The sequence below is a fragment of the Equus quagga genome, chromosome 6 (assembly GCF_021613505.1).
Source record: "Equus quagga isolate Etosha38 chromosome 6, UCLA_HA_Equagga_1.0, whole genome shotgun sequence".
NCBI classification, from domain to species: Eukaryota; Metazoa; Chordata; class Mammalia; order Perissodactyla; family Equidae; genus Equus; species Equus quagga.
Window position 1 is genome coordinate 96,410,789 of NC_060272.1, and position 18,952 is coordinate 96,429,740.

The 18,952-nt window shown below is 40.5% G+C and overlaps 1 protein-coding gene across 2 annotated transcripts in view; it reads right to left on the reverse strand.

The window, feature by feature from the left end:
- PCSK5 (proprotein convertase subtilisin/kexin type 5) overlaps nt 1–18,952 on the reverse strand; it is a 437,872-nt gene that overhangs the window by 181,354 nt on the left and 237,566 nt on the right. For both annotated transcript variants that reach the window (XM_046664811.1, XM_046664810.1), the window contains exons 11-13: nt 16,918–17,035; nt 14,843–15,031; nt 4,475–4,611 (exon numbers count right to left, since the gene is read on the reverse strand). In XM_046664811.1, coding sequence (XP_046520767.1) covers nt 4,475–4,611; nt 14,843–15,031; nt 16,918–17,035 — 444 coding nt within the window. The remainder of the gene's footprint in view (nt 1–4,474; nt 4,612–14,842; nt 15,032–16,917; nt 17,036–18,952) is intronic.

The following is an 18,952-nucleotide window of genomic DNA, read 5'->3' on the forward strand; positions in this document are numbered from 1 at the left end:
GATTTGACACCAAAAGCAAATGCAACAAAAGCAAAAGCAAACAAGTGAGCTTCTGTACTTCTGTAAAAAGCTTCTGTACAGCAAAGGAAACCATCAACAAGACGAAAAGGCAACCTACCAAATGGGAGCAAATATTTGCAAATCATATATCTGGTAAGGAGTTAATATCCAAAATATATAAAGAACTGATATAACTCAAAGGCAAAAAACCAAACAATCCAAGTAGAAAATGGGCAGAGGATCTGAATAGATATTTTCCCAAAAAAAGACATATAAGTGGCCAACAGGAACCTGAAATGGCGCTCAACATCACTAGTCATCAGGGAAATGCAAATCAAAACCACAATGAGATATCACTTCATACCTGTTAGAATGGGTATTATGAAAAAGACAAGAAATAACAAGTGTTGGTGAGGTTGTGGAGAAAAGGAAACCCTTGTGCACTGTTGCTGGGAATGTAAGTTGGTGCGGTCATGATGGAAAACATATGGAGGTTCCTCGAAAATTACAAATAGAACTACCATATGATCCAGTAATTCCACTTCTGGGTATTTATCTGATGAAAATGAAAACACTATCTTGAAAAGATATATGCTCTCCCATGTTCACTGCAGCATTACTTACAATATCCAAGATATGGAAGCAACCTTAGCATCCATCAATGGATGAATGGATAAAGAAATGTGGTATATATACACAATAGAATATTATTTGGCCATAAAAAAGAAGGAAATCTTGCCATTTGCAATAACGTGGATGGACCTTGATGGCATTATGCTAAGTGAAATAAGTCAGACACAGAAAGACAAATACTATATGACTCCACTTATATGTGAAATCTAATAACAAAAAACCCCAAAAACCAAGCTCATAGACACAGAGAACAGATTGGAGGTTGTCAGAGGCAGGGGGTGGGGAGTGGGTGAAATGGGTAAAGGGAGTGAAAATGTACAAACTTCCAGTTACAAGAGAACTAAGTCCTGGGGATGTAATGCATAACATGGTGATTATAATTAATAATACTGTATTGCATATTTGAAAGTTGCTAAAAGAGTAGATCTTAAAATTACTCACCACAAGAAAAATAATTTTATAACTATGGGAGGTGATGGATGTTAATTAGACTTATTATGGTGATCACTTTTCAATATATAGAAATATCGAATCATTATGTTGTACATCTGAAACTAATATAATGTTATACATGTCAATTACACTCAATTTAAAAAAAAAACTATTCTAAATCTAAATCGGTGTTCTTAAACCATTGTATAAATACTGCCTTCCTGTTCATTTCCAGGAGTTTAGGAACCCAACGTTTATAAATGAACATATTCTGTGCAGCATTGTTTGCTGACATTTGCTCTGGGCCAGCATTTTAGTTTATATGCGGTTTGCCCTCTGCCAGCTTTTCTTTGGACACGCCTGTTAATGACTACGCTTTTCATAATTAGGGCACTGTTCAGTCTCAGAATTTCAAGTGGTATACATTAAGTAGTGGCAAGAGATGAAAGACCACCCGAAACTGATGTGCTATCTGATTGCCTTTAGGTAGTAATACAGAAGAGAACCCCTTTTCCTCATGGCATCTCTCAAGTGTACAAATGGGGCATATAATACAGGGCCATCTAGGAAACCCAATCCATCAGTTACCCTAAACCCTGGTTCATTTACCTTAAGATCATTTTGGATCTAAAAATTTACTCTTGTAAGTGCTCTGAAGAGCGTTGGTTCATAATTGATTACTTCCCTTTGTGCCATTCCTGAAGTACCACGTAAGCCCACTAGGGATATCCTTGCTGGGCAATGCGTGTCTTTATATTTCACTTATTATGTAATTTTATTTCCTTAGAATCCCTGCCACCATTCGTATCAAACACTGCCACACTGGGGCCATCATTCTTTTTTCTCCCCTACCACTTTTTCCATTTGCTAAATTCTATAGGAGATTTTACAACTGATACTGCAAAATTCTGTTAAGAAATAGTTGTATAAATACAGAATGAAAAAAATCCATTCTACTTGCTAACACATAAAAGCAATCTGCCCAAGACAGAAAACTGGAGATAGGTTCAATGTGCAAAAATACAAAACAAAAACCCCTCCAAAAATCCTTAATGTGTATTTTAATAATAAACAAATGGGAAAAAACCAATAAACAAAAACTCAATTTGGATCCAGGAACCTCTTTATATATTTGGGAATGATTCTAACATTTAATTGGCCTAGAAAATTTTACATCTCCAAGTGAATTTCTAATAGCTTGCCTAAAAAATCATTAATTAGAGAGAAACTTTTTATAGGACCGTACACCACAGAAACAATGATACAAACACACACACACACGGAAAAGTGAATGTCCATTTCTAATCCTGAACCAAAAGACTGGTTGCAGGAAGGACACCCAAAGACTGTGCATTTCTATTAAAACCTCCAGACCCCAGGCCAGTCATAGCATTAGGGTATCTCTTTTCTGGCATAAAAGAAGAGGTGACTGGGGTTAAACGTGAAGATTTAAATAGTATAAGGAAAAGCTGATGCTATGAAATAGATAACTCTAGATTATCTGAGCTAATGCAGGGGGCTTTTAACACAGATAATCATAGTAAACTCCAGACAGAGTGAAATCCTGGAAGGCAGGGAGATTTATATTCCTAGGCCCCGACTCTTGCACACAAATGCCAGGTCAACCAGTATGTGCCCCAAGGGGCAGTCTGCTCTCGTGGGGAGGAGTATTTTACCACTGTTACTCTCTAGAATTGCTGGTGCATGGTGACAATAAAAAGCAGAGTCACTTTTATAGCTGTCTTAAATTCTCAACAGATGATGCACCCCCTATGCCTGGACCCCTCTTGGTACACAAATAGTATATTTAACAGTATTTATTCCTCTGGGATCTCTTGACACATAAGAGCCAAGTAGTGACATCTGCTGATGAATCAACTTTGGTCAGGGCAGCACAGCCCTTTGCCATTTTGCCACAACCACTTTGCCATTGCCCAAGTCCATGATCCTGTGTGTCTCCACGACAGGGGCAATGAGCAGGAACTGAAAAGAGGGAAAGAGAGAGGAAGGGGCTGGGAACTAAGTAGATTATGAACAAGTAGAAGTATCCAGAAACTAGGGTCTACTTTCTCTGAATGTTTTCTATCAGCTCTGCCTTGTTGACCAACATTTCACTTCTGGATAAAACCCTGGCAACTATTATATTCATGGTGCATGCTGGAGGTGAGCTGGACCCAGATGGTCTTTAACAAAATTGTTATCCTCATCCATTGTGACCTTGCCACCAGGCTGGTTTTAACCTTTCTCATTATGGGACCACTGTGGCAACACAGATGAACTACACCATGGAATTAGGGGAAAGAGATAGCCAAACTGTGTGGTCCAAAATGGATCTCGCAGAATGTCTAACTTTCTCTGACTGGTGGGCAAAAGTCTGGCCAAAGTATGCTTCGTCCCTGCATTCTGTGGTGGGCCTCCTTGGCCCTGGCTGCCCACAGTACCTGAATAGTACATACCCTTACAATTAATTACAGAATGTCTGGGGTAATTTATTCTATGATCAGAAGATGGCTAGAACTGCGTGTCAGTCATAGAATTTCCCTCAGGCCTGGCTCTTCTCTAGACGGACAGAGAACTGAGAAAGATAACTTTATCAGAAGATGGAAGACGTGCCCTCTGCCAGGCAGGACGCTGGGGTGGTTATCAAACAGATCTTTTGTTACTGAGTCAAGTACTCTGTAGGGCTCCATCATGGGCTACACGGGCTGCTGTAAAGCTGTTCAATCTCCCACCTCATGCTGCATTTGTATCCTCCTTATTTTATGTTACGAACAAGCTTCCTATGTTAGCATGAAGAGGGAAACAAGCCATATTGGCAACAGGATCTGAGACCACCTGAAAAGACCTTTGTTAACATAGTAATTTCTATGTTTTACATATCAAAAAAGGTTTCTTTTTCCTTAGTTCTTGGCCTCACCGGGGTCAGAATACCATCATTCATTTTCTTTAGTGGTAACCAGTTTAGCTGGCACAGGCAAAGCTTAATGTCTTGCCTGTGCTGAAAGCTAAATTTAGAGTAAACTCAGAAAAAAGATACCTAAGGAAACCTATCTCCTCTTAAGACCATGCAATTTAACCCACTGCAGGTGGAAAAGGCTGGCTCATTTATGGACAAAGAAAGCAAGGGAAGCTGGTTGGAGATGAGGATCCTATATTCTGAAACGTCAATCAATAGCTGTCATGTTTCACCTTGTACTTCTGTCTAAATATTTATTCTTTATTTCTTATCCTTAAATTATTACCTCTCAAATGGTAATCTCGAGAGTTGAAATACATGCAGACAACTCAAAGCATAGAATCACTTGAGAAAGAATGACGTGGATATATGAGTGTGAAATCCTCTTTGGCCAAAATATACACCATCACATTGTCTACACAGCAACTCAAATTACAGAAAGAGAGTTCTCACCTGGAGTCTTGAAGTTCCTCAGTTGAGAGGGAGTGTCGTAAACTTCAAGGATCCAGTCACCCGCAGCTCGTTCTCCCCAGCAATGAATAGTCATGAACTCCCAGTTTTTAAATCCTTCCATGGAATGATCAAAAAGCCTGACAGAGAACCATAAAACATTGTTTTGTATGGCATTTAAAATCCAGTGAAGGTCAAGCCAAAGACCATGATCAATGATCTTTTCATATCCATCAGCATGTTCAGCTCAACACTGGAGGTTGTATTCATCCTGGACATCAACATTTAGTAGATCCAAACATGTATCATTGTTCTACCATAGGGAACCAGGCCTGGGGCTGGCCAGGCAGTAGCAAATCTAGAGGGGATAACTATTTAGGTATCAGCGAAACTAGGTTAAGACTCTACCCACAAGACTAATAGTACCAAGCGTTGAAGATGTGGTGCAATTGGAACTATCTACACTGCTGATAGGAACACAAGATAGGACAGCTGCTCTGGAAAACAGTTTGACAGATCTTACCACATAATTCAAAAATCTCCTTCCTAAATATTTTCCCAAGAGAAGTAAAGGCATATGTCCACAAAAAGAACTCCACATGAATGTTCAAAGCAGCTTTATTCATAATCATCAAAAACAGTTAATGACTCAAATGTGCTTCAATGGGTGAATGGTTAAACACATCATGGTATATTCATACAACGAAATACTACCCAGTAATAAAAATCAATGAAGTACTAATAAACACAATAACATGAATGAATTTCAAAAGCATTAAGTAGAGTAAAAGAAGTCAGACACAAAAGACTTTGTACTATATGATTCAATTTATATGATGTTCTAGAAAAGACAACATAAACAGAAATAGACCAGTCATTGTCAGGGACTGGGAGGGAAGGGGGAAGGGCATGGTAGAAATTTTGGGGTGATGGAAAAGTTTGATTCTTGAAAGTAATGGTGTATGGTTATAGAACTATATAGAGTTGCCAAAACTCATTCAATTATTCACAGTAAAGAGTGAAATTGTATTGTATGTAAATTATACCTTAGTACAAAGTCTCTGCCCACCAATCTTACCCAGGTCAGGGAATCATGCCTGGAACTCCAGCCTAGATTCTGCTTTTCCAGCCCTTCCAATGATTTTCTAAGTCCCTAATTCTCTATAGGAAATCTCTTTCTGCTTAAAATAGCTGGAATTATGTGTTTCCTGTGATATAATCCTGAGGCCTACAAAATATGCAGGAAATAAAATAAGGAAACAGAATCCTCATCAAGAATAAAGAGCCGTTGGGGCCGGCCCGGTGGCGCAGTGGTTAAGTTTGCATGTTCTGCTTCTCGGTGGCCCAGGGTTCGCTGGTTCAGATCCCGGGTGCAGACAGGGCACCACTTGGCAAAAGCCATGCTGTGGTAGACGTCCCACGTATAAAGTAGAGGAAGACGGGCATGGATGTTACCACAGGGCCAGTCTTCCTTAGCAAAAAGAGGAGGATTGGCAGTAGTTAGCTCAGGGCTAATCTTCCTCAAAAAAAAAAAAAATTATAAAAAAAAAGAATAAAGAGATGTCAGTAGATGATGTATAAAACCAGCCCACTAAAATATAGGCATATTGTCAATATAGGCATATAATGTAGATTTGACTACCTGAAGAAATAACCAAAAAATTTCTATAGAGATGGGACCTAGAGAGTGGAAAGTAACAGAGAAGAGATATATATTTTTTCAGTAGTTTTCTTTTTTAAATTATGTGCATCTATTATTTTTATTGAAAAAATAATAAACTAAGAAAAAGAATTCGAGAAGCAGAGAGGCAAACAGAGAGGGAAAAATATCTCCAGCATTGTCTTAAGATCAACTACGTCCAATTACTGGGACATATTTGTCCTTCAGTGGAGAAAAATGCAAAGGTCAGGGCAAATGCATATTGATGGGGATTCGGTACACAGAATCAACTCTCCTATCTTTTAATTTCATGTTCACCAAGCAAATCTGTGATTATTATTTGACCACCCATGTAGATCTTTCCATTGTGAGAAAATGTGTCCTTCTAAAATAAAAAAAAAAATAACCAGTTTAATCTCCTTGTGACTTAATATATCAGAATTCTGATTTTTTTAAAAAAGTGTTCTATCAGTGTATTTGCGGCTCCCTCTACAATGCCAGCTGGATCCTAAAGCTGAAGAGTTAGGTGGCACAATTGTGGATGTGTTAGGTAAATGACTGACACTTAGCAGTGTTCCCAAGAGAAAAACGAGAAACAGGAAAATCACCTGCTACATGTCCCTGAGCCCCAGAAAGAAGAAAAATGAAAATTATTTATTAGCATTCTCAAAGTATCCCATGGTCAGAAAATATGGGAAAGGCTGAGTTAAAGCTGAATAGACCTCTTTACTGGAGAACATCTCAGATCTCTGGAATATTCAAATATGTTTTGGTAATCTCCATAACGTGGTTTAGGGTAGGCAATGATTTTCAAACCTTATATGGACAGGAAGTCCTTTTCCTTTTTAAAGAATATCTGTATAGTATCTATAAAGGTTACCCCTGGACAGAAGGGTGTGGCATTTCAATGAGGACCATACTGGATCTGGTGGCCTTCCCTGATGATAACAGGGATGGAAATAGTGGCTCCTCATATGAGTGTTTCCCTACTGTAACTGATCTTCAACAGAGTAAGGATGATACATTTTACGGCAGTCCTACAATCCATGCACTACCACAATAAGACTCATTTCATGTTCATGGCTTAAAACTGGACTTGGCCAGGAAGAAATTGCTGGGTCATTATATAGTTGACTTACATACACAGTCCTTCACATAAAACCCAGAAAGCATGTATGTTGGGTAAAAAGGAGACACAGAGGTGCAAGAAGAGGCGCTTTTTCAAATTGCCCTTCCTGTCAGAGATACGTTACTAAAGAGAGTACACTGACACAGAAATGGATGGAGGTGGGAAACCAGTCTAGAACCACTTCTTAGCCCACACTTCTAATTTAGGCTCTAATTCACTGAGGCCATTGTGCCATTTGAGGGCACTGAAGCAATAGCTTGTCACATAATACCTTTCCAAGAGTGCCGAACTTAAAAGCAACTCCCAAACTGTTTAGACAGAACATTTGGCTCATTGCCTCATGTCCAAAAACTACAAAGGAGACTTGAGGCTGCCATCACATGAGGGGCAGTCTTGTTTCCACAACCTCAGCCAACTTTTAATTACTCATGGGTCAATTATTTGACTGCTGGATTAGCAGACCCTACGTTTCTTCCCTTCCACCCTTTCCTGTCCACCTTTGAAAATCATTCCATTGCTACCAATCACTTTTAAATCACATTTGGAACAAAAATTAAACGTAAACTGGATGCCAAGAAGAAATATTCATAAATCAGCATTTATGATTTCAAAGCCTGAATATAAATGGGCTTTGTCTATCTGGCTAAGCAGTTTCCCACCCTGGCCTCCTCACTCTATGTAGAACTGGAATGATCATTAATTTCATGTGGACATAAAAGTTGAAGAGAGGAATTAAAATGCAGCCAAACACAATCATTACATTTTGCTACAAGAGTTGATGGGGAAAGAAACAGACACTGAGTGGGGTTGTTGTTTTAACCAGCTGGGCATTCACTTTTCTAATCTCACCCTGTTCTTTGTTTTAATTCTGATTCAATACTTAAAATATTCCCTATTTTTAGCACTGCAACACTGAAAAATACTGCATCACCCGCATATGACAAAAGGTAATGTTGCTAGTAGACTAGATTTGTGTTACAAGGAACATACTTGCTAAAGACAATGAAGTGTCAAACCGCTGGACACCTGCTAGGGAGAGGCTAATTGCGTGGTCTCTTGTTTATCAACTGAAAAGTCCAATGCCCAGTTTGAACGTCTGTGCTGTGCCAACAGTGAAGAAACCAGACACATGCCAACATGATTAGTGTGGATAAAATGTCAATAAAGCGGGGCCAGCGTGCTGAAAGCTGGAGTAGATTAACTCCATGCCCGTATCCTCATCTCCTGTTGCAGTGAAACCCTGTTCTGTCAAAGTCAACTTCATAATCATGTGCTCGATGAAATGATATATGCATGCGGTGGCACAAATTATGCATCCAGTTATTAAAATGGTGCCCCACTGCCCTATCCCTGTGAGCGGTTTTCAAATAAATTACTTTGGATGAAGCCTGGTAGAAAAGATTGCCATTAAGAGTAGTACATCCTTTTGAGGAATTAACTCAGGAAATAACTTATAATTACTGGAAGCTTTTTTTTTTTGCCTCCTTTCACTTAAAGAGTCTAGCCAATGTGTCACGGCTACAACATTCTTCTGTGATGTTATGGTAACTAAATAACAAGACATTTTATAAATACTGACAGCTATGTGTTATCATATAATTATTTCTAAAATTGCAAATAGATCTTAATTTCAGAATCATCCACTACTCCCCAAACAATATTTATGTTCACTACAGATTTAGACATTAGGCCAATATTTTTGGAAGTTTTGTTTTTTTCTTCTCTCTAATTTTAATTTTTTAATTTATATTTTTAGTGCTTCATCACAATTTAAGGTAGAACTTATAGAGTGCTTGAAGCACTCATTTGGCTCAATTATAATTAAGTTTTTGATTTCCTTTGGATGTTTGGCTTCAGTAAGTTTTAGATAATTTGCTTCTGAAATAGGGTATTTAAAACATACTAGTTGGTTTTCCTCTCTCCTCTAACTTAAATCACTTCTTTAAGAAAGGTTGAGAGAAAGGTACTGGTTCTAGAGGTTTGGAATACCTAAAAAGATGAGTTCCTTTTAAACTTTCAATATGCATACTATTACTAACTTACTCACCAACCCAAAAATGCATTCCTTCTTGTGGGTATATGATGTAAGTTCTTAATCTTCTTGAAGATTTACTCCATTTCATAGTAGATGGTTTATCTAAGTATCTGTTTTATATTATAAACTCCTTTGTAAATCACTTCCATAGCATCCAGCAGCATACCGCTCACAAGTCTTTCGATGACACAAAAAAAGAATGTGTACGAAAAAGCTAGATGATCTTTTAAAACAGTGCTATTTAACGTGTGGTCTGCGGATACGCAGCTTCAGCATCACCTGGGAGCTTATTAGAAATGCAAATTTATGGACCTTATCCAGACTTACAGAGTCAGACTCTCTGAGAGAGGGGCCCAGACATCTGTGTTTGATAGAGTCACTCACCAGGTGCTCTGGGAAGCACTGTGTAAATAAAGGCTAGCTCGTATTAAGTGCTTACTATGCTAGGAGCTGTGCTAAGGACTAGCTGCTTATCTTACTTAATACTTGTAACAATCCTGTGTGGCAGATACTATTATGTCTATTTTCTAGATGACAGAATCACTTTTCCAAAATCAAACATAAAAATTGGTGAAATCAAGACAAACCCAGCTCTAAATCCAAAGGCGGTGCCTTCTTTTGAATGAAGGAAGAGGGTTCTCATGGTGAGGTGTTACCGGTAAGCAAAACTTTGACTGCAAAAGTGTAATTTTTACTGCAAGCCACAGATGCATTTATATAGCATGACACTTTACAAATGCCGATAGTCTGTCATTGAACATGTCAGTAGGGCAGCAACGAATATGATTCAAATAGAAACACTACATTTTAAGCATAGTTAATTATAGAACCCTATAGGTTTTGCAGACTAGAAAGTGTACCTTCTTTCCACTTAAGACCATAATTAGAAGCAGAGATATTCATCTGTAATCAAATTTAGAAAGGGAGGCAAAGTTTCAGCTTTCAGTCAGAGGCCAAAATTTGGAACAGAGAGCCAGTACAGCTAAACTAAACAGAAAACTCAATGAGTTGGGGGAGGGGGAGTCTTAGGGGGTCAAAAAGGAAGATAGCTTTTCATAATTCTAACAAAGACAGTTGAAGGAAGGATCTGATGGGACAGGCTTTGGTTTGAAAAATTTCACATAGGAAGAATTGGAATTTGTCACAGAATAAAGGCTTACATTCAAAGCTGCCCTTGTCGAAAAACATTTTAAAGGGACGCAAGCCCAGCAAGCTTCCCCCGACCTGCCACACCACCATACCCTCCCCAGAAGTAAACCATTTGGGCTGATGATTCAGTTTGGCATCTTGTTAGGCAGGCTGTTCAGGCCAAGAGGAAGACCAAAAGGGTGGGAGGGCAGGAGAAAACAAAGGGAAGAGAAGAACTAAGCATTTGTCCATTCCAGGCCTGCTCTGTTTACTCAGGGCTCCCACCCACTAAATTAGCAACCTGGCTTGCCAGGGGTGCTTGCATGCTGGGCTAATGGGGCACGAAGCTCAAGTTGGACTAGTTCTGAATGCTCCTGCCTGCCTTCCAGGGCTCAGCACCTGCAGATGCTTGGGTAAACTGTTCTTCCTCGAACAGCTGTGCTCCACAGGAGTTCCAGCAAGTGCCCGTCAGCCGGGACAGGGAGGCACTGAGGGGCTCCAGACGGCCCACACAGACAGAGCGTTCAGCGACTTTCTGAAAATCAATTCTCAAGGAATTGCTGTGGTGAGGGGATCAACAACACTGAAGAAATTCCTTACTGACATGTCTAGAAAAATGAAGACTTCTGGAAAGCTGACCATGGCCCCTTTATTTCCTTTGGGAATTTACTCTTATGGATAGTACTTTCAGGTGCCAAGACTAGGACACATATTTTGTCAATATTGAAAAGGAGAAGAAGCACAGATACTAAGGGGCAGGCGCTTGCTGTTATCTCATGTCTCCTGCCCGGGTTTATCCTCATTGACCCTGTCTCTAGTTTTTGCATCATAAAGGGGAGATGACACTGAGTGAGGGAGTGAGCCTCGGATCTGGATTCGAGTCGGAGCTGGATCTCAGCATCCTTCCTTCTCACAGAGCCAGTGCACAGGCCACAGTGAAAGGAGTCACACCTCAAGGAGGAATAAGAGAGATCACATGGGGAGGGTTCTGTCACTGCAGCTCTGCCTCTTCATCTTAAATGGCCCCCACTAGGGAAACTGGGTTTTAAACATTTCAGAATTCCTGTTTTAACTGCACAGTGTTCTTTGCTTTTCGTGGTCCTCCTTAGAAATCCTGACTTCTTTGAAAGAAAGATAAGTGTCCAACAGGGAAACTATTTATTGCTCTCATTAATAATCTCTGACATACGAATTCCTTCTAAAACCCAATCTAGTCACCTTTTCCTTGAGTTAAAGTATCATCGCCTTGCAGGCCAACATGAAGGATACCGGGAGCAGAGAGGGCCGTCCTGTCACCCCCTCTCACCTCTTCTCTGGGCTTCTTGCCCTCAGCTCCCAACCCTGGGAATGTTCTCTGACATAGGGCCAAGGTGAGAGGGCATGAGGATTCCTTGCCACCAGGTCAGAGACTGAGAGGTTTTGAGTAGAGATTTCCTCTCGTAAAATTAAAGCATCAGAATACGCCAGAAGGAAAAAATGCCAAAAGAAACTGTCTTTCCTCAGCTGCCTCAGTAGGAGGGATGCTACTAGTATCAAGCACAACAAGGACAGGGGAGCCAGGCCCTGGAAGGTGGCCATATGTGGCTTTAGGACCCAGTGCAGCTGTTTTACATTTAAAGGGTCAGCCACTCAGAGCAATGTTTTCGGGGAGCTCATGAATTCCTAACATCCTTCACATCTCTCGGTGCCTCCAGTCCACTTCCCCTACTTCAATCTGTCTACCTCTTCTTGGTGGCTTCTTATTTTCAGCACTGAGATGGAAAATATACAAAAGAGCAGTACTTTAGGAAGGTGCTCCAGACCAAGAAGATGCAGATCAGGTGCAAACCTTATTCCCAGGGAGTCTTGATGAAGAGATCGAGATAAACTTCGCGACTGCCAGTTACCGAGCATCTGGAATGCTTGTTCTTTTCTCTGGCACAAGTCATGCATCGCTCTTGGGTTCAGCACTTTGCAAAGCAGATGTCCACTGTTGAAGAATGCATGCGAGACTGGAGCCAGTGACACTGTAATCCACCAAATGTCTGTGATGGAATCCACGGCTCCTCTGCTCACAAGTTTCCTCACTGAAGTCATTTCGGGGGAAGCCAACAAGAAATACCGAAATAGGCAGGAAGAGCCCAGACAGGCTGAAGAGATTGAGTTTTCCAAGCAAATCGCAACTGCGGAAGGGGCTGTTTTTCAACAACGGAGGGGGCTTGAGGGAGAAGAGCTGCAGGCATGTGAAGCAAACTTTTGCAGTGCACGGTGTTTCACCAGGTTCTTCTTTCAAGTTCAACGCCGGTGGATAATGGTTAAAAGTTCTGGTCACAAATTCCGAAGTGTTGTGCATGTTTCCCCACACCAACAAGCAATTCTCTGACACCAGCTGTGTGTCCTACAATTTAATTCAATTCCGACACTATCTACCTGGAGATAGCATCAGACCCCACAGGTTAAGGGCTCAGTCCCACAAGAATGCCACCTCCCCCCAGTTCAGAGGCCGGACTCAAGTTCAGTCTGCTTCTGACCAGCCGACAACCCCCTCTCCTCGGGTTTCATTAATTTGCTAGAGGGACTCACAGAACTCAGAGAAACATTTTGCTTACTAAATTACCCACTTATTATACAGGGATATAACTCAGGAACAGCCAGATGGAAGCGATGCCTAAGGCAAGGTGTGGGGAAAGAAGGCAGAGCTTCCCTCCCTCCAGGCCACCACTCTCCCCATATCTCCGTGTGTTCACCAACTCAGATCCTCTCCAAACCCTGTCCTTTTGGTTTTTTATAGAGGTTTCATTACATAGGCACGATTGATTACATCACAGGCCATTGGGGACTGAAATCAATCTCCAGCCCCTCTCCCTTCCTCTGAGGTTGGAAGTTGAGGGTAGGCGGCAGGAGAGTGGAACTGAAAGTTCCAACCCTCTAATCACACAGTTGGCTTCATTGACAAGCAGCCCCAGTCTTTAGGTGCTTTCCAAAAGTCACCTCTTTAACGTAACAAAAGATACCTTTGTTGCTCTCATCACTTAGGAAACTCCAAGGGTTTTAGGAGCTATGTGCTGCAAACAGAGACTTAGACCAAATATATATTTCTTATTATAAATCACAATATCACATGGTAAAGAAAAGAAAAAAAGAACAGCAGAGAAAAAGGCCTTCCCTGGCTTCGGTAACAACAGCTGGTGTGACCTCCACTAATCTCGTAATTGGTAATTGTGCATCTGAAGGCCTTGCTTGCTGGAAAGAAGCATTGGGCAGGTAATGGCAATTACCTGGCAGGCGGCAGCTGAGACCTCTGTCTGCAGAGGGAGGAGGGCACGAGGAGGGCATGTCCAGAGATCTGATGCCAAAGCATCCTTCCGTTCTTTGCACCTGCATACACTTATTCTGGCAAAGCTGTGCTTCATAAAGTACTAAGCCCAGGCTTCCCCATTCCCTAATGGAAGATGTTAGGTTTTAAAGAGGAATACAAGTTTTCAAGGCACAGAAATAAAAGGCACTTGAAGATTTTGGATTCTGTACTCCTAGTCACTGTCACCTAGAAATGCTATTGCTATTTTTTCATTGTTCTACAGCAGATGAAGTTTGGGGATTTTAAAAGCAAATGGCAAATGGACCCAATGGAGCAAAAGAAAACTTGTGCTAGAAGATTCTGGCCTTTCAACAGGATCTTGGCAATACAACTGCCTGCTGGAGAAGTGTTTGGAGGGAGCAGGGAGAAGGGGAGAGGTTAAGAAGAGAAACTGAGTGCCCTCTTGGGCAATAGAGACTAGAGAGCCAATCTTGAAAACAGAAGTCAGCATACTACAGTCCTCAAGCCAAATCTGGCCCACTGCCTGTTTCTCTATAAGTTTTATTGAAACACAGCCATGCCCATTCATTTATACTGTCCGCCATGGCTCCTGCCCTCTAATGGCAGAGTTGAAAAGCTGTAACAGAGACATGGCCTGCAAACCTCAAAACATTTACTAACTTTTTCTTTGCAGAAAAAAACCTGCCAAAACCTGTTTTAAAACAAAAAATTTCCTTTAACTTTGGAAGGGCTTGGCAAGAGAATTCAGTTAACCTGTGACAAATGCCAGCAGACACTTAAAGGGAGGGGAGAGAATTTCAGAGGCCTTAGGAGTTAGTGCTCTGCATTTCCTCTTGAGGATAAACAACAACAGGTGGCCTTCAATTTTTCTGCAGCATCTTTTCAATATTAGCCAACTATTAAATGTTATACTGTTCCATGCCTACAGATTCTAGGCAGCTCCATACTTTCTACTTACGTATGAACAGTAAGAGCTATGCCTGTCCCATCATGACATCTAAGTGTCCCCTTGGTTAGTTCTGAGGTTAGTAACTAAGGAGCAGCTGACCCTTTCTTCCCTATAGAATAGCTGAGTGTGGGTGTGACCCCTGCACTCTGGTAGGCAGAGGCCATCACTGTACCTGTTGGCCAAAAGCTGGGACCTGGTTCCTGAGGGAGAGGTCAGGTAGATGGCCAGGTCTCCCCTCCTGGGGTGGGTGATGGTTATGCGCACGACTACATGTTCTAGGTAGTTGACATGGTGGTTGGGATTATCAGAGCAGCCCGAAGCTTTGTAGATGGAGCGCACCGCACTGTTGGGGCGAATTGTCCTGCAACAGAGAGAGGACAAGTTTGAGCAAAGTACGTGGCAAAGGTCCCTGAGTGACCCTGCAGGCCTGAAATGATTATATGATCTAAAGCAAGCAGCTGGTCGCTGGATACTAAACAACACAGCACTATCACCCAAATGACTGGGTCACCTAAAGAATTAACACTGGCTATACAGTAGGAAAGATGCAAGTGAGAGGAAGGGGGGAATTAAGGTTTTTTTATCTTCATGCAGGTAGTGGATATCAAACTTGAGGGTAGCACCTTGTTAAAATGCAGATTGCTGGGCCCTGGCCAGGCCCAGAGTGTCTGATTCAGTGAGGCTGGGGGTGGATCCCAGGAATGTGCATTGCTAACAAGTTCCCAGGTGACAGTCAGGTTGTTGATCTATGGAATACACTTTGGGAACCACTGATATAGAGTACTGTGGTCCCCTAGAGGCCTGGGATTAGCACAACCTTCGTTCAAATCCCTGGTCTACCATTTCCTTGCTCTATAAGCCATGGGCACACACCTCCCTCTTGCCTACAGATTCCTGTCTTCTTCACTAGCTTCCTCCTGTGCCACTGTCCCCCTTGAACACCAGACTCCAGCCACTCTGGCATCAGTTCAAGTTATGGAATAACTCAAGTTTCCCACCTCAGAGACTCTGCATACACTACTCTGCCTGAAGGACTTTTTTGCTGCTGTTCATATGGCTGACTCTCTCTCCCTTCATGGTCAAAGCTTAACTTTCACTCTCTGAGACCATCATTGAGGAACAAGATGCCCCTCACCTCCTATTTTCTACCTTTTTTACTTCCAACATTCACTTATTATAATTTGTAATTATCTAATTATCATTATTTTTTGGCTTAACTCTCACTACACCGTAAGTTCACATAGGCAGGAAGCATTTCTCATGCCCCTTTCTATGTTTAATATAAGGCTCAGTGCTGGATATCCAGTGAGTGCAAGAAATTCAGTTACTGAATTGGTAAGAAATTTGTGAATGAATAATCAAATATTCCCTCTGACCTATCTCCTTATTTGTCAAATGGGAATAACACCCAAGTTGTTACAAGGTTTTACTAAGAAAACAAACATGAAGTTTCTCACACTTAGCTTGCCACGTAATAAGGGCTCAACAAATACTAGTTAATTTTTCACTTCTTTATTTTTTTTCTCTCCTTCTTTGCCACAAAAGGGTAGAATGGAAAGAACCCTAAAACTTTAGTCCATTTATTTCTGCTTCCTAACAAATTTCCTCAAGAATTAGAACGGCTCGAGTTTCTTCACAAACCAAAGTTCATAAGTATTTTTCTGTGAGCTAACTCTATAAAAAGAAAGCCAAAAAACAAAACACTAATAAAGTCACGAAGATGGAGCCTATTCTTTGGATTCAGCACCTAGGAGAGACTTCACATTATTGCTTGGTAAACCCTGTCAGCACAGCCTCCAAGTTTGTGCACTGAAACAGAGGAATAGGCCCCGGAATCTCTGAGCCAACTGCAACCTCATTTGCTGTGCATTTTGTATCACTCTTTGGAGAACTCCACGGTATATAGGTAAGTTTCCACAACAGAAGGTTTGGTTTCTTTGGAGTACACTGACTTATGGAGAATATGTACCATGCTCTAGAAATACTGAGAGAGTAGAATGCCCATCTGTAAGGGTCCCCTCAAATCCCCCTTTAAGAGATGTTTTTCTTTTAAAAATCTTTGGCTTATACTAGTGTGGATTTAATAGCTTAAAATCCTAGACATGCTATCAGAATTTTATAATTATAGTAGGAAAACACTACACCAGTTTTTAGCTTCCATGTGTAACAAAGGTCTGTCTCGAGCACTTGCGCTGGCCTGCTCTCTTTCAGGGCATTGTCACACTGTCTGCTTGGAGCAAACATTACTTGATTTGTCGGTCTGTGCTCTCCACACACACGTGCTGCTGGGGAACAGTGGTCCACTTCTCCGCCTCCATCACCATGGCTTCTGCATCCATCAGTCCAAATCCATAGAGATGGCTCACTACGGAAAGCAAGAGGCCGGTCAGCTTCACTGTGGCTAGCAGTACCTTATGCTATATACGTTGAGTTATAATTTCACTCCGTAGAGAACGCTGACACATCCCAATGGGATACTAGCTTTCTTTCTAGCAATGATTTAAAAAACAAATCAAACAAGTACACAATCATAACAAGAAAATAAGATGGATATATATTATTCATTGATTATGTATTATTACTACCACTTATGACTACCACTTATGAATTACTACATGGCAGGCACTAGTCCATATTTTTACATTTAATCCTCCCAACAGTCTTAAGATGTTAGTGCTATTATCATCATCATTCATGGATGAAAAAACAGAGGTACAGAGAGAAACTTGGCTAAGACTGACTAGCAATTCAGTGGTTGAGCTGGACTGTAACCCACATACTTTGCTCCAAGGCCTTACTGTTAACTACTTGCATTCAAGTGATGACATCATCAATTTTGTAAGAGAAAATAATTAATATGTTTAAAGAGAAGTGACAATGTATACAACTTCTCCTAGTGAAATAAGAACTTAATGCAAGAAATATCAATTTTCTGACATATCTAGTATTTAGATTGAATATCTCAGAAGACAAATTATTATCTTTCCTCTAGCATATGAAAAATTTATTAAACTTTATGCATGAAATATTTGGAGGCCTCCAGACTTTTATGCCAGCTTCTTATCCTCGAATGTTGTAATCTTTTTAGTTCTCAATGAGAATACCTATTGATCTAAAGCTGAATTTGACATAACTGTCTCAGAAACTTCAATTACATATGGGAATATTTTAATGATGCAGCAAGATCTACATGTGCAGTTCTTTCTAAGAATACTTCAAAATCCCTGTTGAATACTTACAAGCTCCAGTTTGTATTAAACTGTCTCATATATTTATAAACAGTCATACTTCTACCAGATTTGTTGCTTAAAACATTCTTCCTTCTAACATTAATCGCTTTTTGCAAAAATGGCAATAGCTGCCCATACTTATGGATTATTTAAATACTTCAGCATGAAATTCAAGATGTTCTAGGATACAATCCTATTCTACTTTCATAACAACCTCCTCACCAAACCGTTTGCTTTAGTAAGGTCTCTCCTTTACAGGTCCCAGTCACATCTTGCTCTTTCTGTCTCAGTGCCTTTGCTCAGACTGAGCCCTTGGCCTGGAATTCCCTCAACTCTTCCTCTCTAGAGAATCAAATTCTACTCTTAAAAGTTCCTGAAGACCTAGTTAGTCGATCATCTCTTTCTTGAAATATTCTCTGACCAATAAAAGTCAACAGACATCTACTGAAATTCAACTGTCTGTGACCGGTGAACTTTTCTCTTTTCTAGTTCTATAACTTTAATTAATTTGTCAATCTATCTGCCCTTCTGCTCATCCATTCATCCATCTACCCATCCATCTATCCACCCAGCCACCCATCCATCCATTCAGCATTTCTTGAGTGCCTTCCATGTGACAAGCACTGTATTACTCACTGCACTTCTTATCTGTGCCATCAATTGAATTGCTAATTAACTCTGTCAGCATGTCTTTTTACCCTAACTGTATTATAAACTTCTTGATGGTAGGAACTAGGACTTATATTTCTTTACCTGTTCCATAGGATTTAGCAGAACTTTATACATATGGGAGGAAAAAGAAATTACAGCACATAAAAAAGGAAAATCGTGTTAGGATTCAGAAATACTGCTCTATTTCTGCTATTAACTAATCACGTAATTCTTGGTAAACAAGGTAAAATATCTAACCCACAATTGCCTTATTTGGGGATATTATTGTTTATCCCATCACCATTACTAAGTTGATTAAGTATTATTATATGTTCCATGTGAGAAAGTCTGTGTAAAAAACTATACATATGTAAGGGCTCATCATTATAACATCAGCTGCT